The sequence below is a fragment of the Drosophila willistoni genome (genome assembly GCF_018902025.1).
Source record: "Drosophila willistoni isolate 14030-0811.24 chromosome XL unlocalized genomic scaffold, UCI_dwil_1.1 Seg142, whole genome shotgun sequence".
Lineage (NCBI taxonomy): Eukaryota > Metazoa > Arthropoda > Insecta > Diptera > Drosophilidae > Drosophila > Drosophila willistoni.
Genome location: NW_025814053.1, coordinates 8,076,131 through 8,101,979, shown reverse-complemented (window position 1 = coordinate 8,101,979; position 25,849 = coordinate 8,076,131). Strand labels below are relative to the sequence as shown.

Sequence of the window (25,849 nt, the reverse complement as noted above, 5' to 3'; positions counted from 1 at the left end):
CCAATATCAATGCAAATTATGGAAATATTTCCACAAATCTTAAATATTTTTTGCACTTTCAGCATTCCTTATATTAAATTAACATTTTTATCAAACTTTTAAACGTTTTATTTAATTATTTCTTTTATGTATTTTCGATGCAAAAAAGGATTTGTCGTTATCTTGTTGTCTCAATTAAAATCAAAATCAATCTCTACACTGATCTTATTGTCGCTATAAATGATATACTTGTTATCTAAAGAGGATAATGCCCTTTTTAGGGGGGTATTTCAGTCTAGGAAATTACAAAATTTTTACATTTTTTCTCATATTTCTAAGAATAAGTCCCAAAAAGACTTAACTTAATTTTAAGTTTTTAAATTTGATGAAGTATTAAGACATCGTCTTTTTATACATATTTATTTGTTTATGTTTTCTAGAGATGTCAATAAACAAATGTTTAAAAAAATGGATGATATTGAGTGCCAAAATGTGCTTGAAATTTGTGATTCGTAAACTATATGTATAATTTCGTACTTCGACTTGTAAAGCGCAAATTTAATCTATGAAGTCAAAAAAAGGATAACTAAGCTTAGCAGTCAAATTTTGACGTTAATAAACAATGGGTAAAAGGATTATGCTTTTCTGTTTAATTAAACTTTTGGAAATTTTTGATTCAAGGTTTAACAATAGCTTCTTCCAAAGACTATGGAACACCCTAATGAAATTCGGTTGCGAATATGCTGCGAAAAGAAAATGGGTAGAAGAAGTGGTGATTAAGGGCACAAAACAAACAACGCACAGAGAGAACCGTTCTACAAATGTCTCCCAATCAAGAAGTTAATAAACGATGAGTAAGGAGAGAGAGAGGGTAAGAAAGATAGATCGAGAGAGCGAGAGAGAGAACTATATGTGTATACTCGTAAAAGATATTTGCAATGTTTTTTTTTTCTGTTTCTGTACATAAAACAAGTCAAAAAAGCACACACAAAATTTGCTTTGGCAAAAACAAAAAAAAAACATCTTGTTGTATAAATATAAACCATGGAATCATCGTGAATATATAGAGCAAATCTAAATCGGTTCAAATGTATTGCATAAAATCACAGAACACAAAAAAAAAAACAGAGAAAAAAAGAAGATTCCGCAAACGTTTAGTCGAATGGACAGATACCCTGCACAACAGCAATAAAAAATAACTCCGAATATTGTTGTTGCACTTTTTTCCTAAATAATAATAGTGGGCGTGGCTTTATAGAGAGGATGATCAAACTGTCTTTATTGATCGTGGTCAGAGAAGGGATTATTGTTTATATGTAAATGTTTTTTTTTTTTTTCTTTTTACCGAATCCAAATTGAAGAGCGATGAGACTTTTTTAATAAAGCCCCCACCGCCCCCGCTGCCACCACCATCCTGACGCTTCTTTTTGCGTGTTGTCATTGTATTGGTTGTGCTTGTTGTTGTTGTTGCAATTGCTTGTTGTTGGTTTTGGTGATATCTGTTATTTGTTGCTTAGGTCAGGGCACGCGCGCCCAAAAAATAAGACTCAAAAAATTAACACACTGCAACACACACACACACACGCACAATTAGGCACACACATGCACAGTGACTTCTTTTTAGTCGTATCGTTGCTGCTGGCTCACTTTTTGTTGTTGTTGTTGTTGCGGGCGGTTTCGTCTTCTAGTAGAACAAACAAAAATATTTAACTAAAAAAATAAACGACAAATGCTGCGGCGGCGGCGGCAAGCGACGAACGAACCGACATGACCGAATTTCAAACACAACTGTTTATAGCCAGCCCCACACCGCACACACACACACACACACACATTCAAATTGTTTTCTTTTTTATAGAGAGAATTTACTATTTATATTGTTGTTGGTTTGTAGCCCAGCAAGCATCCGTAGAAGTAGTCCGAGCAATTTTTGCTTGCACTTTTTTTGTTTTAATATTAAACGAAAATATATTACTTTGTAGTTTGTGCTAATTTTTCAAAAGTTTATATGTTTTTTGACTGATGAACTGAACTCTAATTTTTTGACATTACAATTTCATTCTTTATCAAAAACTATCGCCGGAGATAAACCTAACTAAATGTTGTTGTACATACGTATGTATATGTAAAACTATATATAAAACTGTCTTTATTTCGGAACAATAGTATTAAAATGACTCGATTAATTTATTTGTATCTTTTATCTCACATTCCTTTGAATGGAATTTGTCTCGTTCTTCTTTTATGCCTCAAACGCCGTTAGTTTGTCGGTATTTTGGTATTTTTCAAGTATTTTTCTATGACAAATGAGAGTAATTTTGGTATTTTGCATGCATGCACAGCGCTTTTTGCATTATATTGCTGTTAAAGTTGTTGTTTTTTTGTTTGTTTGTTTTGTTTTCAGGTCACTCGTTTGCATGGAAGGTTGTTGCAATTGTAAATTGTTTGTTTTTGTTTTTCAGGTCACTCGTCTATGTATGGATGTGCGCTTAATATTTCTGTAACACTTTTGGGGCTGTCCATGAAATTTGAGCCTAGATTTTAATTTGCACAAAACATTTAATGTTTAGAAACACCAAAAGCATTATATTTGTATTTATGTGGATATATCCAAAAACACGAAAGGAATTTAAAACAATTGAACACACACGCATGTAGATAGGCTATCTACGCAAGTCGAATTGAAAAAGAATTGCCGAATGGTTAAACGTTTGGGTGTATATTGTCGTCTATCTTCCGGCGATTAGAATTTATGCTAATCTATGGGCTCGGCTTCTTTCTCAAACAAGATGTACAGGAAAACGAAAAACACAAAAGACACTGCTTGACAAATGATCGTATCGATTTTGCTTCTTTTACAGTCACAAAAAATGCCAAGTTAATGGCATTTTGTGTTTGAGGGCAAATCTATTTTTTACGTTTGTTGGTTTATTTGGTTAGTTGTTTTTCTTTTTTTTTTTTTCTAATGTAACTAGAGCTGAGCCATCGATCGAATGCCGCCTATGCGAAGTGAGTCAATAAACGGTCATTGCCATCACTAGCGTATGTGTATGAGACACTCTCATATTCGGGTACTCTTTTTGTATGCCCGTGTGTGTATGTGTGTGAGTGAGTGGCTACGTCACTTTCGGAGTTTCACTGTTTTGCTCGTTATTATTTATTTGATTAAATTGTATAAATCTTATAGATTTGACGTCTTGTTAATTAATTTACCACAATTTCACATTTTTTGGCAACAAACAAAAAAAAAACAAACGAAAAAAAATAAACGCACGCCCAGTCGAGGATCGTGGAAATATCGATGATACTAACAGTTATCGATAAGTTTTGGTGTTTTCCAACACTATTTTTATCTCTTTTCTACATACCGGTCGTATGGGGAATCGGTTATAGAGATGGGAGAATTTTCAGTAGTGAATGGTAAATAGTAATCCCTATGTTATGGAACCAGTTAAATCCCCCTATTTCAAAAGTGAACTGATCGCTTATTCCGCCGATCCGCCACATTCCAGTGGGATGGACAAACAAATAATCACAAGTGTAGTTAAACGAGCAAAGGCAGCAGAGTTGTGTCTTATTAAATTAACAATATTAAATGGTTAGCAAATCATATAAATTATATACAAACCACATAGTAACAAGAATAAAATTTTATATAATTTTTTTTTCTTTTTGTTTTTTTTTTTTTGGTATTTCTTTTTAATAATTTCTTAGAAAATAAAAACGTAAATTTCTAAATTGATTAATTTTAACAAAAGAAAATTTAACCATGCATAAAAGAAAATTTTTTTTTCAAAAATATTTATCAAAAATATATAGTTTATAGATAGCATCATACATATGTAGGGTATGTATTGGACATAAAAACAATAACATAAAACGAAACATATAAAACATTAAAAATAATTAGAGATTAAATTCAAAAAACAAAATTGGCAAATTAAATACAAATTATAATCTACACATTATATAAGTTGCTAAAATGTGTGTGAGGACGACAAAAAAAAAAATAACAAAATGTGTGTTTTAAATGCGTCTTTTTCTGGCTCGACTTAAAATGGGAAGGCATTTTTGGCAGTAAGGGGGGAGGTTCAGAAATAACTCTAATGTCAATATTGAAAACTGTTCTTCTTTGGAATGATTTGGTATTAGGAAATTCTGTTTCCCCCCTTTAACTAAATTATAAAACACTTAAAACTATTTAGTAATTTATATTATGTTAGTAACTCACATTAATTTGAGCACTTTAATTTAAGTATAAAACTCAGTTTTCTCATTCAATTTAAGTAATCACCAAATTAAGGAATATTGTTAATTTTTAACGCAAAAGCACGCCAGGATCTCAGAGATCACTATGTGATTCTAAGTTAAATAAAGCTATATATCTATATATATGTATATTTAATATTCCTGATTGCGTATATTGCGCCGTGTCGCCTAAATATAAAACTGCCATAGCGAGACACGGAAATATAGGCACTTTGATAGCTAAGTGAGTGGTATTTGCTGTAGTTGTTGCTTGTTGCATGGTCGGTATTAAGTTAGTAAGTAAGTGCCAATTTATAAGTGGCGACAGCGGGAACGAGCTGGGTTGAGCGGAACGGAGCGGGTTGTAACAAAAAGGTAATTGCCGTTCCGGTGGTTCGGTTGTTCAGGGTGTGAGGGCAGGGCGGAGTGGTTTCAAGGGTTCAGGTCAAGGTTCTCTCCCTCACATGCTGTTTCTTTTGTCGTCTAAGCAATTCGGTTTTGGTTTTGGTAACATGGTCGTTTGGCCATTGAAGTGTGATGATGATGATGCTGTTGCTGTTGTTGTTGTTGTTGTTGGTGTTGTTGTTGGTGTAGTAGTTGTTGTTGTAGTTGCTGATGGATGCTTAGTATTTGTGGATACATCGACGACGACGACTACCATCGCATTTACCATAAAAATACGAAATACGAACAAGGTAAGGGGAAGAGAGAGAAAGGGAGCGAGGGGAATGTGTTTTGCATGGATGTATGTGATATGATTTTGTTGTTGTTTTTTCTTTTTTTAGTTCAAGCTAAACGGCCAAGGCCACAAATGATAAAATTGCAGCGACTTACAGTCTGAGACCCGCTTCTAGCTGTCGAGTTGGCAGTTTGTGATTGCTGCTGCTGCTGCTGTGGCGACCGAGAGTTGCGTTGCTGCTTCTGCTGAGATTGGGGATTAGCATATTCGCCACCGGCTCCAGTTTCTGTTGCTGCTCCTGTGGTCACATTCTCATTGTCCGACTCAATACGCATTCGTTGATTCTGCAATAGATACAAAGTAGCAGATAAAATTTGCAGAAAAACCAATTAAAAAAATACATAAAAATGAAGAAGAATCGGTTTTAACTTAACATAAACATTTAATGCTTTCATTTTCGTAGAAAACTTTTCTATTCAAAACTTTTTTTTTTTATAATAGAATTTTTCGAATCATTTGCAATCTGACGAAGTTAGAAAAATCATTAACAGTTAAATAGTATATAATGTTGTAAAAGGTTTTTAAATATTCTGAGAAAATAAATACATAAAGGATGAACCCCTTTACTGTTTCAATTAATCACTTCTTTGTTCACTAAGTTTCTCTAACTAAGTTGTTCAGTTCTTCTTTTCTCCTACTTCTGTTAAATATGTATATCCGAACAATGACTTCAAAATTAAATACATTAAAATACAGCCTAAACGTTTTGAATAGAATGTATCAACCCTGTTTTTGGTTACGATTTGTTGAACTTGCTGTTCTCAATTTCGAGTGAAGTGTCAAGTGTCAGGGTTGCCGAGTTCTATAATTATTTAGGTATAAATTTCAGTTTTCATTTGTTAATGTTTTCTAAACTAATTTGTTTATAGTAATATATATTTTACATAGAAATTATTTGTCGTTTATTGGCAACTATTAAAAGTGACTTCGATTGATAAAGATAGATTTCATTAAAATTTCTGTCATAACATTTTCACATTCAATTTGCTTGCTAAGAAATAATTCGTGTTAATTAAATGTTGGAACGAAATTATCCACTTATACCTAGAATTGTTCTCAACATATTACAGGTTAATAGAAAAATATTTAAAAGTCAAAATTTTTCATTCATTCATAGGAAAATTTGCAATTACTTTTCATTCCAATGACTCGAACGCAAACAATTTGAAACCGAATAGTTTGACTCGGAATCGAAAGAGAGAACAGGTCTCAAACCCGATTCCAACAAAAAAATTTGGAGTCACAAATGTGAACAGTCTTGTTTATTATCCTCGAACAAAAAAAGGTTATTAGGAGACAATCAAAGATCTCCATTTAGTCAGTGAACAAAAGTGATCAAGTGGGTATAAGACGTATCAGTTTAATGAACATGTTGATCATGTTTACTGCCCAAAACAGAACTTTCTTTGTGTGGAAATTCACTTCAATTTTCCAGTACTTGAGTGAGTGAACATTTTGTGGAGTTTAATTTTTTTCCCCCTTCAAAATGACTTTAAATTTAGTCCCCGTTTTGATCCACTTGAAGGATTTTAGCCCAATTAAATGAACTAAGCTTACATTGGCACAGCAACAGGCATATCGAGACCCTCCACCACCCCCGCCACATCTGCTGCTGTTGCTGTTCTTCTCATCCTTTTCTTTCTTTTCATGGGAACGTGATTGATGTTGCTGCTGTTGCTGTTGTTGTGATGTTGCCGCGGGCGTTGCAGGTGGCGGAGCCGTCAATTGTCGGCGACGTCGACGCATGCGTACGGGTGAACGAGATCCCACATAATTGGAAAAACGACGTCGCGAATGTCTCACAATGGACACCCAATCGATCATACTAAATATGGTTTTCTCAATAAATTTCTATTTTATACGTTGAGTGAGTTAAAACTTTCAATACAAATACAAAATCGGTGGTTTCAATTTCCCTGCTTTAGGTGTGCTTTGAGGTTGTGTTTTTTTCTTTATATTATTATTATTATTGTTATTAATTTGTGCGGTGTTTCATTTTTTTTTTTTGCAATTCCTTTGTGCTGCTGTCGTTACTATAGTAATAAGTTAAAGTAGATACTTTCGCATCAGTAAGCTCTTTCTACAAAGTCTTTGCTTTGACCTGTTGTTGTTGTTGGTGTTGTTTTCGCTGTTGCTGTGGAAACACTGAAACTCATAGGGATTACATCGTCCCCCGCCACTTTTTCCCCTCGCACTATTGAGAGAACCAAAGTGTGCAGGGTGAGACTTTAACATACCAGTAAAAGAATTAAAAAAAAAAAACTTTACAAAGGAAGTAAATTGGCCCTGTACAGGACAAAGAAAAATTTTATCCCCATTGGCCATTTGGAAAATATTTTATAATAATTTAGAACTAATTAGGCAACCTTTTTTATGGAAAAACTCTTAAAATTTTCTACGTTTCATCGTTTAACTAGTCTATGGTTAAATTTTCTTCAATTTATATGCAATTTGGTGGACTAAAACATAGAGTAAGAAGCTAAAGAAATCTGCACCGACTGATCTATATCTGTACATATATGTACATATATACTATTGGATTGGAGGATATGCTTCCATCTGGCGTTTCACATACTCTTTTCGCATAATGGAAAACTGTGATTATCAAGTGTGAAAGCGTTTAGTGAAATGTTTTAAGCGATAAAACTTTTTTCACATTTGCGCATCTGTCTAATATTGGCGCACATATGTTAACACATGCTTACATACATACATACATACATACATACATACATACATAAATACATATGTAGAACTGTCTATGTATACACATAAATGTAAATATGAATATAATATGCTTAGTTTTTGTTTAGTTGCTTGCTGGTTGGTCTTTGTTCTGTTCTATTGAACGGATCAAATGTTGGTTGCATTTTCAAATCTCTCTCTCTCTCTCTTTCTCTGGCGGCAAATCGGCTTTTATTTGTTTGCACTTTAAGAGAGTGAGAAGAGGAGGAGGAGGAGGAGAAGGGCCAAGATTAAAATGAAAACAAACTAAAAACAAAGCAAAAAAAAACACAAGAAAAATTGGCCATACTTTAGAGACGAAAATGAATGGCTGCCAGTAAAAATACATAGATTGGGTGTGTGTGTATGTGTGTGTGTGTGTGTGTGTGTGTGTTGTGTGTTGTGTGTTGATTTAACGATATTTTCCAATGCCAGGCGCAAAAGGAAATGATGAAATCAGCAGCAAGCTCTCCACCAGATGATGATGATGAGACAAACAAACAATTGCCGAATTTTCAACACCCTCCAAAACAGAAAAAAAAAACAGCAATAACCATTGACAAAAAGCATTCTCTTTGACTGAATTCATCACATTTTCGATGTCATACATGACTAAGTATGTACATATATATGTATGTATGTATAAATGTGTTTGAATACAAGATGGATTGAGATTTCAAGAGAATGTATATATGTATATGTATACGTGTATACCATATCAGACTTTGGGCAGTTTACTCTGGTTTACTTTGCTTTTTTGGCAATTATGGTTTGCTTTTCTTTCGTTGGCATCTCCCCCCTCCCCCACCTCACCCCTTAGAGTACACGGCACAAAGATGAAAAGTTTCGTTTCTTAACAAATTGAATTAAAGAAATGCCCGAAATGCCGTTTTCAATTGAATTAAACATTTCCCAACGACTCGCCGCATACCCTGCAGAAATAGTTAAAACCACTGATGTTTTATCCTCACTGGTGGCGGAGGAGGAGGGGAAGGCGGGGAAGGCTAAACAAGTTCTTGAAGATCTAATTGTGTGTGCTCAAAAATTCTTTTATTCGCAGATTCACAGGTAAACTTTCGAATGGACGAAATGTAGTAAAGATAAAATCACAGACAGACACATGACGGAAGATGCCGACAAAAACAAAATATATATATATATATATATATAATGAATGTAAAAAACAAACAGCAACAGCAGCAACAACAACAACAACAACAACAATATGCGACACGACAGACACGCGTCGCCACTACACGCAAAAAAAAGAAGCAAATACAACAACCAAAAAAAAAACCAAAAAAAAAAGCCAAAAAGGCGAAACGAAATTGACTTGATGCGACTCGGACTCGGGGCTCGTCTCGACACGTCGACAGCACGACTATTACTGTACATACTGGGCCACGCGCCGTACAAAGCACAAGCACATGGATCCGGATCCGTATGCCCATACCCGTACCCGTACCCAGACTCGGTTGCCTTCCGCCCACCACCGCCACCCCCACGCTTCACCTTTCATCTATTTGAAACCGTGTAAAGTATATATATATGTATGTATACACACACCAACACATACAAACAAACAAAAATGCCGACAACAACCGCCAACGTCAAAAACCTTGGATGAAAGGGCATTGATAGCACCCACCAACAGGCTAACAGGGCTAAACAGGCTGGCTGGCTGGCTGACTGACTGGCTGGCAGTTTAGGTTTTCAAATATGTATGTATGTGTATGTACATACACTGTGCAACAGAAAATTCAGTACGCAAATATGCCATAAACCATGAATCATGAATCACACACACACACACGCACATTGAAGAAAACAGTAAGAACAACATTTTATTGCAAGCCAGGCGATATTTCTCATTCGAAACATTCGAAGAGTGTGAATATGAATCTTTAACAATCACAGATCGAAAGATGCTACTTCTTATGCTACCGACTTATCACATAAAAAGTTAATGGAAATAAATTCGTATTATATCCCTTAGAAAGTAAAATAGAATTCTCGAATCCAAGTAAATTCCTATTAAATTTCAAACAGAACCTGATCCCTCGAGATTAGAGAGATTAAATGTGTATAACAACAATTTAGATAAATCAGATAATGAACATAAAAACTTAATTCAAGAGTTGTAACCTATGCTTTTCTCATTTAGCTTCATTTGGCTATAATTCTCATCTGGTTCTAGTGTTAAAGTAGTAAAATTTAAGAACAAAGACTGCTAATCAAAGGACTTAGTTGAAAGCACTATAGAGGCCTTCTTTGTTTTATAATAACTTCAAAATTACAACAATTTAATTTAGATAATTTTAATTTTAGGTGAAACGAATTCTATGTATATTATGTTACGCACACGCCACGTGGTCCGAGACCTATGCGTATTATAATTTGAAATTTGTTTCACATATATTCACCACATTTCACTTACATTAAATGTAAAATATGTTGTATATCTTCCTCATTGATAAGATCAAAGACAATGTTGTTTGGTGTATAATGGTGTCAGAGCACACCGGTCGTATACGCATCGTGTTGTCGTTTGTAGCTGTCGCTGTCGCTGGCGCTGCCCTCGTTATTTACCGTTTACATTTACCGTTTACGATTAGTACGCATGTCCCATGTACCAAGCAACAAACGAGCGGGAAACAGACATACACACACACACACTCGCACACCCAATCGCACACCTTGTCGTCCTGTTGGAATCACTTGTTTATACTCCACAGCAGAACAGAATTTGTATACGCCAGACAGTGAGTGGGTACTCACCCATCTACCCACCTGGTGTCGGATAAATTAGAGCCACAGAAGTAAAACTACTGTATCATATGTCACAAATCATGGATTAGCATTATTATTAGTAGCGTAGGGCGATCAGAAATGATATAAAACTGCCTGCAAGTGCCATTAAACGACCTAGCGAACTTCTTGACCACCCATAGCCACCCATTTTCTTGTCGTTGTCGTGTTATCGCCCATTCACTCTTTTTGTATTTGTGGTCAATGGCTTTAAAATGTTGTTAAGCTGTTACCTGGGCAACAACAGTGCGACGACACTTTTGGTACACAAAACCCACAATAATCAACAGACGAAGCAATTTTCAATCAATTGACCAAATAAACAAGCCTTATCGAGCTTATCAATACGTTTCAATTTCATAAATAAATGGCTACAAGGAAAGCAGATTTTCATTTAAATGTACAAATAACTCATCGTCTGTATTTTCTTGCCTCTAGTTTATGGTAAATGAAATCAATTGTAATCTTTCATTCAATTTGCACACTGTTGGTCACGTACAAGATGGACGCCCACAAGATGGACATAGCCAAGGACTTAGCCCCTAACTAGTTAGTTAGTTGGTTAGTTGGGCATGTGAACAAAGAGAGATTCTAGCATAGAGAGCCATATCGATTGTTGTAATCATAAAAAACCAAAAGAAACCAAAAAAAAACTTGTGTGCAAAGGATAGAAAGGAGGCAATGTATGCACATATGTATGTGTGGACATCTTGAGACTGAATCAAGTGCCAGTCAACCCACTTTGATAACTTCTTGCTTGGCTTTTCAACCAATTGGTTGGTTGGTTGGGTTATATAAATCGTTAAACCGCTTCTACAACGTCGCCCCCGTTCCCTCTAAGCTCCAGATAATGGGTTCTTAGTTTCCAAAGGGTTATGGCAATGCAAAACAAAATAAAAATCAATGTATATTTATATATCCCTACTGTCTTATTACACAGTTTGTCTGGTTCTAGTTAAAACTAATTGGAAAACTACATATGTCCAATCGAATTCCAAGTAATCAATTATCTAGTAATCAATTAGCCTGATTTCAATTCTCCAGAAAAACACTTATACGTTTCTAAAAATATAGAAGTAATATCTATTGTGGACATGTCCAATGCAATCCTGAGTTCAAGGATGTTGGCCGTAGCAACGTTTAGAAAAAGAAAAGAAGACAGAGACACAAAAAAAGAATCCCTTTAATTGAAGTAATAAATTGAATCATCTAAAGCGTAAACCTTTTCTAAATGTGCCTGGCCAATCAAGTGTTAATATCGTTAAGAAAATTTATACTTTTTTTGAGGTTTTTTTAAGCCAAAAAATCTGGAATTTTGTTTATCGAATCTCCCCAAAAATACTTTTTAGGTCCGACCAGGAATTTCATAATATGTTTGAATGACAATTAATCCGTATTTATTGAATATAAAGTTAAAGGACAATCGTTATTTAGTTATTTATCTGAAATTCTACTTTTGACCGATGGTTTTATGGGAGCTATATGATATAGTACTCCGATTCGGGTAAATCATAGATATGTATACCCCTAAAATACTTATTACATGTGCAATATTAGGATTATATCTTTAGAAGAAGTTTGCATTGATTCAGACAGAAAGACCAATAGACAGAGAGAGTCTAGACATATATAGCTATATAGGGTGGGTACGGTATTTGATGAAATGCACAGCCGAAATCACTTTTTTCCAGTTATTTCTGTTTTAATATAACATGGAAGACTACAACTTTATGCAATAAAAGAAAGTGAAGTGAAATTAATAGAAATAGAAACCAGTAAATATTGTCTAAAAATTTCCTGAAGGCTCATTAAATTTTGTTTGAAATAAAAGCTTTTGAATGTAACTTTCACTTTGTCCTCAAATAGCGTACGCACCCTTTATAATGGCTTGTCTCATCTTGTGATCAAAAATATATATGTACTTATATACTAGTGTTGGGCCGCTTGGGATTGAGTAAGTAAAATTGAATGACTCCCTTCAGAGAGTAGGTGAATATGTTCATTAAACATTTCACTGACTGGATTGTACAATGAGTAACTCAAAAACTCAGTAATTCACTTGTTCATTAAGTCAGTTTCTCATTGTACAGTTTTTCTCACACTGCAAACAGAATTATTTTAATGAATTGAATGAATGATGATACTTTAATCATTATAAACTTTTGATTACCGTTAATACATTCATTTTACTAGCGTATAAGAACTGATCAGGGACCTCAGAAAACAATAATGTTAGTGAAAACTGAACAAATTAGTCAATGAGTCAAAGTGAACAAGTGAGTCACTAAATCAACTGAACAAGTGAGTCAGTTAATAAGCAACTGAGTGACTGAATAATCGAACTCGAAATAATCGATGCACTGGTTCATCGAAATGAGTCGATGAGCTCAAAAGTTGTTGGAATTGTTTTTTTTTTTACCAACTTAACCAACATTAATATAACCTTTTTGAATTGGTTATTGTAAATCAAAATGATTTATTACAGTAAAAATAAAATGTACGATATGGAATATTAAAATGGTGCAGATAATTATTTGCATAAGACATAGATAAGATCCAATTATTGAATGTAATGAATTGAATGAAATAAGGTCTATAAATTTCAAATTTTCAAATTAAAACAAAATTACAGGAATAGATTGGTTTAGTTTTATGCTTTAGCAAGTGCATATTCGAAAATCAAAAATAAAATGGAAACAGAAAAAGGATCAATCGAAAGAACGAATGATACGAATATATCAATGGATGAAAATGAATATGAATATGAATTGATTTGTATGTACAATACTTTGTTTTGGGGTTGTGCTGCTTACCAAAATTTCTTCCAATTCATTCTTAAATGTTCTGCTTAATGCCTCGGCATGGGCGGCTGCCGAATGGATGTTTTGATTTTGATTAAGAGTTTGACATTGGTTTGCATCGTTGTTAAAATCATAGACGCAATTGCGATTAACAACATTTGATGTTTCTATAAACTGTTTGACAAAAGCGTAAGCGTGTGACGATGAGAAAGAAAATAGTTAAGAGAGAGAGAAAGGAGGAATAGAGAGAGAGAGAGAGAGAGAGAGAGACTATGTAGGATTATCAAGAAAGTTTTGCGTTATGATATATGTATGTAGAATAGTTAAAAAACTAAAACAATACACACACACACACACACAACCAATAAACAAAATAGTTATCCAAAAATAATAATGCAAATGTTGTGTAATTAGGAAAAACAGAGAAAATGGTTGAGAAAAATTCTAAACAAACATAAAAACTTTCAAAAACAAATTATAGTAGAACATATTATAACCAGTTCTATTAACAATTTCTAAATTCGATTTTAAAAACTTATTATAACTCTAAATATACTTATATATGTATATATATTTATATACTTACATCAGCTATCTTAACAGATTGTCCATCTTTTTCCCATTTAGTTGCAATTTGCAATGTTTCAACTGTCTTTTGTTGTATGCTCTTTGAGTCATCCAATAATGTTAATTCATAGAATTCTTGTATATCTGAAATAAATATATATATAAAATAGAAACACAGACTTTAAAAAAATGAATATAAATGACATTTTATATGAGAAATAACTGTGCTTTAAATAGATAACTTAATTAAACAAAGTAAATTAAAACCCTGTAGAAATTACTTTCCAAAAAATGATGTAGAATCTGTTGGATTTTGATCCGAGAAATACACATGTAGATATATAATCAAATTTACCTTGTGTGCTCACAACACGTGTAAGAGAGATAAATTCAATTAAATCAATTTTTGCAGATGGCAGAAAGCACATACATATAGCACATATGGTACATGCTATGCGCATTGCTGTCAATCTGGGCAACGGAAATCGAAGCTGTCAGTATGCACACACACATCAGAGACACGTCGAATGCTAACTGAAAATCGCTTATAGAGAGCACTAGTATGCTAAATGATCTGATTAGTTAGTGTACAAGCATCGTGGAACTACTTACAAATAAAAATGATACCCACTATGAAAGAGAGGGTCCCATGTGTGTGTGTGTGTGTGTGTCTATGTAAGTAGGAACCTCTGTTCTTTACGAAAATGTACGGCGACCTAGTTTTGCACTTGGGAAAATGAACAATCGAAGCTCATTGTATGGGGCGCGCCAGCAACCATTACGCCATCGATTGATGTACTTGTAGCAGCAGGGAAGGAACACAAAAAAATCCATGGGAACCCATTTAATTTCCTGTGCCTGCCAAGAGCACACACAAGTCCAGCCAGATGATGCCACAAACCGAGCGAGACGAACAAGCATTGAAGCCCAAACAATGTTAAACGAGACACGAGGCATGAGATGGGCCAGAACAGAACAGAACAGAACAGAACGGTACAGGACAGACGGTCCTCATTGCTCGGATGTCATTTGAAAAGCAACTGACTTGCTTACATCCCTATCTACCCTTACCTTTATGCTAGTATTATGCAATGCCAACTCGAAGGAGGCGACTTCCCCTGAACCTAAAACGAATTATTTAATCCGCTGATTTTCTCTTGTCTCTTCTCTCTTTCTCTCTCTCTCTCTCTCTTTTGTTTCGCCATGCATTTTGCTAATTGAATGCCAATGTCGCAATGATAGAACAAAAATACTTTCAATCAGCAGTTAATTAGAAAATTTTATTGACAAACAAATAATCGAAAAGAATTTACATCGATTTCAAACCAAGAAATGTATGCTACACAATATGTATAAACTCTTTCCTGTTTAAGGTAGACATAAATGCAGAATAATTTGATGATTAATTAAGTTGAAATTGAATATAAACCGATTTGAGCTACACAATTTGATAAAAGAAATATACACACACATATACATAATTATCAAATTGATTTACTCTCTTGAATTTTGAATGTAATTTTGCTTAATTTGGTAAATTTTTCAAACTTTTTTGGAGTATTTGTTCTAGTATGTATATGTCGACATAAGCACAAAACAAAATAATATAATAATCAGAGAATAACCTAAATACAATAAAAAAGGGATAGCTACCTAACAACTTTCAATCCCTTAATGCTTTCGATATCTTATTTATGAAACAATTTCTACAAGAAGCAAATTCATAACACTTCATTCAAATCATCTCATAATTCTTATCTATTAATGCATAGGACTGTAAAATGGGGGAAGTTTGCTCCTTAAAATATGCCTTTTGACTTATCTATCTAAAGGCCTAGTAGCTATAGCCAATTTATGGATCGGGCGTAATTTGCAATTACGTTTTGATATAATTAATAAAATTAGGTAATTAATTATTTATTGCTTACCTAAGAGCGCTTGAAACAAGCGAGATTTAAAAATGCGTATAACTCGTTCAATTGCCACACGCAAAGCTCGATCTTGGGGCTCGGATAATCGGGCATGATAGTCTTCGAGTAGTTCTAGTGCACGATGAGCCTCTGAAAGGAGAGAGAGGGAGAGAGATGATTATAATAAGGGTAATAAATTCTTGTCCATTTTAGTTTAGTTTAGTTTAGTTAGTTTACATAACAATTGATAGCCTCTCATATAAAATATAATCTAATGCTCTATTGATTTACCTAAACTTGTCGTACTTTGCATATTGCCAAGTCGCTCATTCTCTTTATACAATTGCATATTCTCTTCGAAAGAGACTTCGGTTGACCAGAACGCCTTCTGGGACTTGGAGCTCTTACTTTCCCCTTTAGTTTCCAGCTCAATCTCTAGCCTGGGGACATGACAACGACGTTTCGCTGTTGGTGTTGGCTTTTGGGGCGACTGCAAGTGTGTTTCCCTTTCAATAGTCTCGATTGCAGCACGAAATCTGCTCAATTCAATGCGCAGACTTTCCGAACTATTACGGCTACTAGACGATGGGGTTATTGGCATTATTAATCTTTCGCATTCATCTCTAGATGCATCCGATGCATCGGATTTCTCAAAAATGCCCGACTCTACATCTGGTGTACGTTGATCGACGGTGGACAACATATGGCCATATTCCAATAGATCTTGGGCCGAGTAGAAGCATTCAACCGATTCACGTACGCTATCACGCATTGGCGGAGAATCTGAACTAGACTTCTTCTCATTACTTTCTCTCAGCAGACAATGATGGGCCAAAGATTTTGCCAGTTCGTGTTCTTTATCTGGAACTCGAAAATCTTTTGCTCCAGTTTCATTCGTTTTCTCGGTATCACTGGCATCAGCATGAACATCGATTTGCTGTGGCATTGCTATGGCTTCTTCACTATTCACATTAGAAACAGTCAGCAATTGATGGCCTTCGTTGGCTGCCTCCGTTGTCTGCACTAGAGGCAACTCAGCTGCCGCTTTGTCTCCAATTTCATCATCATCATCTGGTGCCGAGGAATCTTCATCATTATCATCTTCGTCTTCAAAAAAACTCTTGTCATCACTACTCAGCAGCCCCTCATTGGGATCACTACTCTTCCCCCTATCCGAATCAGTGTCCGAGTCCATGTCTACATTTAACCAACTACTGCGCTCTACTGTCCCAAGTGGTTTGGGCCTTATTATAATTTTCATATTCTACTAGACCACCTAGAGACACTTTGCCAATAAATCGATAAAGATTTTCTATTTCTATGTTGCGTTTTTCTATATGCACTACAAATAAGTATACATCTAATCGCCGGTGCAACGGTCTGGTCTGCTTTGCCTCTTGCCAAAAGGTTAATTAGTTATTAAATTATTGTCATGAAAGCGTTTACGACTAATCAATTTGAACGATTTAAAGACATCAATAAATGTAATCTTTCTATACTATACTCCTATAAGTAGCAGATTTAGGGATTATAAAAGATTTGCACTGTTTGCGCTCCAAAGTTTTGACTTTTCGTAAATTTTAAAGAACTTTTAAAATGCCAAACGATCCTCGTTCCAAGTACAATTATTTAGCTAAAACGATATACAAAATTCAATCAAGTGACACAATCACAATTCTTTAGCTAATCAAATTAAATCAAATAAATGTGATAAATTTTCACAATTTTTGATGACTTCTCCTTAATACAGAGCTAATTCAAAGGTTATCGAACCCTAACAGTATGTATAACAAATATTTAGCTTAGTTCCTTTTGTTGAAATTCTTAAATCTAATTATAAATATTAATATCACTCACCTTGTTTTTTAACTGGCATTGTGTGGCTGTTGCAGCTTCCTGCCGTTAATTGTATGGATATGAGAGATATACCCTGCGCCGTTATGTTGAAAATTTATATATATATATATATATATATATCTCTATATATATATATATTTATTTATTTATTTGATTGAACTATCCGTCGTATATATATATATATTTTTGTTTTGATTTCTTTTTTTTTAATTTGTTTCAGTTCTTGCTGCACAAAGATACAGGATATTGTACATAATATTATTTATTAATCACCATTAAACATTAGAAATAAGTTAAGTCACAAGCACTCAGCACAATACAGAAAAAACAAAGACAAAAGCATTTAACACATAGCTATTGCAATTTGTACCATTAGGTAGAGTATTTATATTTCGTTATAGCCGCCAATTTTGACTGTTTGTACTTATGGAAATTCAATTGATTTATGTCGTTTTGATTTCTTTATGATTATTCTATAATTTCATACATAAATTCGTATGAAAAAAAAAAACAAAAACAACAAACCAAACAAATAAATTAAATAAATTTTTCCCGCTTCCGATTGCATTTAACTCACAGGAATTTTATACAAAATATATGTATGTATTCATATAGAAATACACATGTTTGTAGATGTATATAAATATATATATATTTATATATATTTATATTATTATAATTTTTTTCTTCGAGATACTCAAAAACTCAGACAGAGAAGAAACCGACGAGCACTCATATTCTATTTTATTTTCTTGATTTTGTTTTTGGTTTTCTGTTTTGTCGCAAATGTCGAAATGTTTTTGGCGGCGTTGTGATCGTTATTGTTGTTCGTTTATTTTTTGTTTTTTGTTATTGTTGTTTTATTTTGCTTTTTCAGCAAGTTTTTGGTGGGGCCCTGCGGCTGTTTTTCACAGTTCCACTATATAGAGAGCTTGAACAAAAAAATTATGCGACATATACATAGATGTATGTATGTATGTAAGTATGTATGTACATACATCAGTGGCGGATCTTCAGGAAGAATATGAGGGAATTTGCTCATCCAAAAACGAGATTTTCGCCTTTGAAACCGGTTAAATTTAGATTTCAAAGAATGATTTTTATGCCCCGCTAGAATTATAAGCTAGCTACGCCACTGTGTACCTACATAATGTACATAGGACTGTAATAACTACGACTTTCAAATACCCAGTACATTATTCTTATTTTATAATTTATTTATTAATTATAAGGTTTTTTAGCCGATTCTAAGCAATTTTTGTTAACATTAAATCGTAAATATTTCCAATTCTTGCATTTGTATCAACCTCATATGCCCGTTTGTATCTTAACTTATACGGTATAGTCTGCAAATGTGCATATGTATATAGCCTAAGGCGGTTTTTTACTTTTGGTTTCGTGAATGAATGGCAAAAATTGTTGAAATTTATGGGAAATTTATTTCCAAAGTTTGTAATTGGAAAATATATTTAAATGCAATAGCTGGAATAGCTGTGTTTAAAAAGAGGGATACACGTAACAAATGAAATGAAGAAGGATAAATGGTTCGAATGGCTAATCATATGCGTATAATTAGTGCCTTAAAATTGAATTGCCTAAGCATTCCCTAGGAGAACAGTCTATGTATGTACATGGGCCTACATGGCGTATGAATGTGCATGTGTGTGTGTGTGTGTGTGTGTGTGAATGTGTATATACATTGTGTACATGCGTCCAATGTGTGGCCCAAAAATGAACGACCTAGTGAGTCAAAATGCTTCCTCATTTTGCAAAGCTGAACACTCTTTTTCATTTAGTTTCTCTCTCTCACTCTATCTCTCTCCTTCTCTTTCTATCTTTCTCAACTTCGATCAGAATTATACATTTATATGTAAATGTAGACGAATACATACATACATATGTACATACATATATACATTTATATGTAATTCCGTTAAGACAAAGCCGGCCCAAAACCAAACGAGAGTGGCATAACGATTTAGATAGGATAGGATAAGCAAAATGAGAGAAAGACAAAGAGAGAGAGAGCGAATCGAATAGAAAATAAGAGTGAGAGCGCAAACGTGTGGTAAACGTGGGGCAAACGTGGAACATAAAAACGCGCATCAACCAAGATGGGTGGGTTGGGAGGTCGTCGTCGTCGGGTAGCTTTAACTTAAGTTCAATCACCTTTTAGCATTACGTACGTACCATGGATATTTATGTATATATAACTATTATTTACTTCAATATTGTTGTTATTATTATTATTATTAACACTTAAAGAAAAGTTTTTTATTTTTGGTATTGTCACTGGGCTGGCTGGCTTGGGCAGGTAAATGGAAGGTGCAACGCATAAAAGTATGCAATAAATTTATCAAATCTGACCTTGATATGTCGCGCGGCTTTGCTCTTTGATTATTATGTACACACATGTGCGTTTGCGTGTGTGTGTGCGTAAGCTTGTGAGTGTTTTTGTGTCTGTGTGGATTGGGTTAAATAAATGTTAAAACTGGGTCGGTGTGTTTTTTATATGTAAGTATCAGTCTATGTAAATATGTCCGTCCCTCAGTCCGTGTGACTGTTTGTATGTACATTTGTAATTAATTATTTAATCCACGAAAGCATAAATATTCATATTATTTTTAGAACAGACAGCCACACACACAGAAAATAAAAGAACAAAAACAAAAAAATCAAAAATGAGAGAGCAGAACCGTTGCGATTGTCAAATTTATTAATACAAATTTCACCATTGCCATTGCCTTTTTCTTTCTTGCTCTCACATGGACATGAACACGAGTCTCACACACACACACAATCACACATGCACAGGCACCCACAGACAATGCTGATGATGATGATGATGATGCTGTATGACTGTTACGTTACAGTTACATACATGGATTTCGCTATATATACACAGTTATGTACATATATATATTTCGGTTGGAGATGTTTTCAAAAATTTTCTTTTTTTTCGTTTTATTTGACAACCATTCATTAATTAAATAGTTAAAAAGAACATCCCTTTGGATATTCTACACACTCACATACATACAATGAAAAAAAAACCCCGTTTTTACTTAAATTAGGATTTTAATTATATCTGTATTTACATTCGCGCACACACTCACACAGACACACACATACACATGTATTGACATGGATTAAAAGGACATGCCAATAGGCTTTCGAGCTACTTTTCATTTATACACGAATTGCACACACAAAAAATCTTTTAGATATATCGTTCGTTTACGTGAACTCTACTTTTATCTGTTTCTCTGGTTTCTCCTTCCAAATTCTCAAGGGAATCTTTTCGCACTCTCCATCTCAATCTCTACCTCTCTCTTTCTCTCTCCCGCACACGGCTTTTATTAATCGGCAGATGAAGATGCACACAAACACGAACACAATTACTATTTATGCAATATTTATGTTACAATTATTTTCGTTTATATTGTTAATGTAAATCGTTTGATTCGGTCGCACATCCATATTGTCAGAGAAAAGAAATTTTATATATTTTCACTCTATTTTCTGAGAGCTATCGATAATATATCGCATAAATCGAACATGTTCGCAGCGAACGGAACAACGCGAACCGGTTCGATCAGTCATCTTACTCCTTTTTTTAAGTAGATAATTATCTACGTACGAGGACATTTCGCAAGTTTGAAAATAAATACCTGTGAATTTGCAAAGATTAATAAACGGCCACAACTTTGCCTGCTCCACCTACAGCTTCTTCTTCTCCGTAGAGTAGAAAAATCAGACATGTCACTGCAACCTCTGCAATCCCAATTGGAACAGTCCAGGTAGCCAATGCTTCAAATGTTTAAGGAACGTGTTGCACTGATTGAGTCGGCTCAAACAGATGGAAAGTAATAATAGTTAAAATATAAGCCACAAAGCTAATCTAAAAATCTAAATCGACATGGTGCACAAAATTAGACCGAGGCCAGATTTTCTCATAGATAGCCCGGCGCGCAAAATTTTGGAAAAATTTCTTGCCAGTTATCGGAGCAAATATCGATATATTAACGCTATTGATGCTATCGGAGTGAGTTTATCGTTTTCGGCATTATCGGATCAAAGGTATCGCTATCGACATTGTCGGAGCAAATCTATCGACATTATCGGAGCAAACTTATCGCCGTTATCGGATCAAACCTATCGTAATCGAAATTATCGGAGCAAAGTTACAAAATACCAAAATACCGCAAAAATACCAGAGAGTCGCAAGGTTCAAAAAAATCAGAATTTCAACAGACTCAAGTGAGTGAGCGTGTAACATAAATTACCTAAAAGTTCAAGACAAAGTCTTTTTTAAAATAGAGTTATTGTAACCGATTAAAGTAAAAGTAAGTACAAAGCGTAAGCAATTCGTTTAAATAATTTAAAAACATTAGTTAATTTCATTGTCATTGTCGGTAAATAAACACATATTTTTGTGTAAGTGTGATGACGGTTATATAAGAATGAACAATCTGGTTAGCCGGCAACAAATGGCTTCTGGAATTTTCTGTAAAGAATGGTCTATGGAATGATAAAAATCCAATTATCTAGTTAAAATAATTTCAATTTACGAGCCTCAACTGAGAATGTTTTACATAATTAAAGGAGCAATCTCTAAAAATCTCTCTTTGCGCAACTACACGCACACACACACACTAATGCAGGCGTAGGGGGCTCGCACATGTTTTCTCTTTGGCCGGCAAATAAGAAATTAATTTCACATTTCTTCTAACCAATTGCATATGAGAATTTAAAAATTTTACATCATGAGGCTAACATGGTGGGTCAACATTTTAGGCAATGATGGCTTTCATAACCATTTAGTATCTATATCGGAGATTACATAAATGATTTTTTTTCTGGAACACTCGACTTGATGCTTCTTTAACCTCGAATAAATCGTCACTTATCAGTGATGGGTCAATGGGGGGTGGGGTGGTATGTTCAAGAGAGGGAAGGTGGGTAGGATGAATCGTAAGTCTTTTGTTGTACTTTCTAATTGGAATTCGAATTGGAATTGTGCATATGTACAGTGAGTGAGTATACTTCATAGTACATAAATATAATTATAATCTAGGGAACAACACCCTGTATACCCTGCCAGTTAATACACAGGGTGTATATGTGGGGAAATCCTAACAGATTTCAAGACACGTGCAGCCCAGATTACTTCCAATTGGCAGTGTCTCAATGGGAACGTTTTTCCAATACTGAGGATTAAGCTAGTCTAATTAGCTAATAAGTTAAGAATAAAGAGCAAAGACTTCCAGTTAGATCAGTTAGATCCAATCTCCACTGTACTTTGATCCCTAACCAAAAAAATTAAGTTGCTTATCAAATTGATGAGGGGTGGGGTGGGAAGACAGCTTTGGTTGTCAGTTATTGTGAGCACTTGTTTTAATTGGATTTGTTTCTCCATTTAGATGTTCCGTCTACCAGTTTCACTTGCTCGTTCATCCATTAGCCGGCAATTGGCTTTGTCCAGCCGTGGCTATGCCAAGGATGTGAAATTCGGTCCCGAAGTGAGGGCCATGATGCTGCAGGGTGTCGATGTGCTTGCCGATGCTGTGGCTGTGACCATGGGACCAAAGGGCCGTAATGTCATCATTGAGCAGTCATGGGGTTCACCCAAAATCACCAAGGATGGCGTCACAGTGGCCAAGTCCATTGAGCTGAAGGATAAATTCCAGAATATTGGTGCCAAATTGGTTCAGGATGTGGCCAACAACACCAACGAGGAGGCTGGCGATGGAACCACCACAGCAACAGTCTTGGCTCGTGCCATTGCCAAGGAGGGCTTCGAGAAGATCTCGAAGGGTGCCAATCCAGTGGAGATTCGTCGCGGTGTCATGCTTGCGGTCGAGACGGTCAAGGACAATCTGAAGGCAATGTCCCGCCCAGTGAACACACCCGAAGAAATCGCCCAGGTGGCCACAATCTCGGCTAACGGCGACCAAGCCATTGGTAATCTCATCAGCGAGGCCATGAAGAAGGTAGGACGCGATGGCGTCATCACCGTCAAGGATGGCAAGACCCTCAACGATGAGCTCGAGGTTATCGAAGGCATGAAATTCGATCGTGGTTACATTTCACCATATTTCATCAACTCGTCGAAGGGTGCCAAGGTGGAATTCCAGGATGCTTTGCTTCTGTTGTCGGAGAAGAAGATCTCATCGGTGCAGAGCATCATTCCGGCTCTTGAGCTGGCCAATGCACAGCGCAAGCCATTGGTTATCATTGCCGAGGACATTGATGGTGAGGCTCTGAGCACTTTGGTGGTGAACCGTCTGAAGATCGGTCTCCAGGTAGCCGCAGTCAAGGCTCCCGGCTTTGGTGACAACCGCAAATCTACTCTCACCGACATGGCCATTGCATCGGGTGGCATTGTCTTTGGCGATGATGCCGATCTGGTCAAACTAGAGGATGTGAAGGTCAGTGACCTGGGTCAGGTGGGTGAAGTTGTCATTACCAAGGATGACACTCTCCTGCTGAAGGGCAAGGGCAAAAAGGAGGATGTCACCCGTCGCGTTGATCAAATCAAGGATCAAATCTCAGACACCACATCCGAATATGAGAAGGAGAAACTGCAGGAGCGTCTGGCCCGTTTGGCTTCCGGTGTTGCCCTATTGCGCGTCGGTGGCTCCAGTGAGGTGGAGGTCAACGAGAAGAAGGATCGCGTCCATGATGCCCTAAATGCCACCCGTGCTGCGGTCGAAGAAGGCATTGTTCCCGGCGGTGGCACTGCTCTGCTCCGTTGCATCGAGAAATTGGACAGTGTTGGCACTCAGAACGAGGATCAGGTAAGAATAACAAGCGAAGACAGAGAGATGCAATCCTCTAATCCTGTTTCTTGCAGAACTTGGGCGTTGAAATTGTGCGTCGTGCCCTTCGCATGCCTTGCATGACAATTGCCAAGAATGCCGGAGTCGATGGTGCCATGGTGGTGGCCAAGGTGGAGACTCAAGCCGGAGATTTCGGTTACGATGCCCTCAAGGGTGAATATGGCAATCTCATCGAGAAGGGCATTATCGATCCCACCAAAGTGGTGCGCACAGCCATCACAGATGCCTCTGGTGTTGCTTCCCTGCTGACCACCGCGGAGGCTGTTGTCACTGAAATTCCCAAGGATGATGCTGCCCCTGGCATGCCCGGCATGGGTGGTATGGGCGGTATGGGAGGCATGGGCGGTATGGGTGGCATGATGTAAGAGATTCCACCTTTCCGACCAAAACTCGCATCCACCCCATCATGCAGGCAGTCATAAGTCCCGTCAGTCATAGTGCAGAAACACACCAAGAATCAGAGTGAGGAAGGAGGCAGTGCCTGGTGAAGGGAAAAGACGACGGGGCGATATATCTCACCAATATCTCTTACTTCGGTGCAGCTGCAGCCATTAAGAAGTCACATCTTATCCATACACACACACACACATAAACATTCGTTATTCCTTGATGGAAACATGTTTTTGCTTTGCATTTATCCTTACTTCCTTTGGCAACAAACAGAAACCACAAGCACAAAACTCTCGCCAAACAAACAAAAAAACTTCTATTGGTTGCTCCGTATCCCCCGCAATATAAAACCCTCCTCATCCACTGATTCTCCCACATGATTTGCCGGTTTTCTGCATTAAATGTTTCTTCTTCTTTTTTTAACTATTCCTTAAAAAAAAAACTATTTTTTACATGTTATATATGTAAAGGTACCGTTAGTTGTAAAAACAAAAAATTTAAAATTAATAAAACAAACAAAAAAATGTTAAAAAAAAAACAGAACAATTTTAAAATTGTTTGTCAAACTGCTTTTTGATATTTGTAGCTCGATTTATCGATCCTTTGGAAAGGGATTTCTTTAAATGGAAAACACTCATAATGTTAAACGTGTTTTCTAATTTATTGGAAATGGAACAGCGTTTTGGAATCATATTATATTTACAGTGGATCCTCGAATAACAAACATTTCGTATACCGAACACATTTTTGGCAAAAAGTTTCGCATAACCAACCAACAAAAAAGGTGGAAGGTGTTGGGAAAGTGTTATTCAAATTATGTTTTTCTATTTTTTTTAATGAAAACCAAAAAGTTCAAAAAGTTTTCGGCCCCAAAAAAAAACATGCTGTTTGCGGCAAGGATAACTAAGCAACGAAATAGGGGAAACCCCAAATATAACTAATTGAGCTGTTAAGTGTGACCATTTTACCCATTATAAAATGATG

General features: G+C 35.7%; 2 protein-coding genes across 17 annotated transcripts in view; one reads left to right on the top strand and one right to left on the bottom strand.

The window, feature by feature from the left end:
* Positions 1-17,704, bottom strand: part of LOC6644661 (disks large 1 tumor suppressor protein) — a 38,074-nt gene extending 20,370 nt beyond the window's left edge. For 4 of the 16 annotated variants that reach the window (XM_047011628.1, XM_023177069.2, XM_023177072.2 and 1 more), the window contains exon 1: positions 1,325-1,801. In XM_047011628.1, the coding sequence (XP_046867584.1) occupies positions 1,325-1,420 (96 nt within the window). In that variant the 5' untranslated portion in view covers positions 1,421-1,801. Of the gene's footprint in view, positions 1-1,324; positions 1,802-5,061; positions 5,251-6,523; positions 6,806-13,311; positions 13,474-13,885; positions 14,011-15,794; positions 15,927-16,067; positions 16,987-17,633 lie in introns of those variants that run through there. The other 12 variants (XM_023177063.2, XM_023177064.2, XM_023177067.2 and 9 more) reach the window with 7 other exon arrangements.
* Positions 17,705-21,870: 4,166 nt separating this feature from the next.
* LOC6644827 (heat shock protein 60A) lies at positions 21,871-25,388 on the top strand. Its single transcript, XM_002067312.4, has 3 exons — positions 21,871-21,979; positions 23,057-24,433; positions 24,490-25,388. Exons 2-3 carry the CDS (start codon positions 23,057-23,059, stop codon positions 24,838-24,840), a joined length of 1,728 nt encoding a protein of 575 aa, XP_002067348.1. The 5' UTR covers positions 21,871-21,979; the 3' UTR covers positions 24,841-25,388.
* The last annotated feature ends 461 nt before the right edge of the window (positions 25,389-25,849 follow it).

Bases quoted from the DNA above. Each gene is read 5' to 3' on its own strand.
- LOC6644827 (XM_002067312.4), top strand. From the start codon at position 23,057: ATGTTCCGTCTACCAGTTTCACTTGCTCGTTCATCCATTAGCCGGCAA. The intron at 24,434-24,489 runs GTAAGAATAACA...TGTTTCTTGCAG, and splicing joins GCACTCAGAACGAGGATCAG to AACTTGGGCGTTGAAATTGT.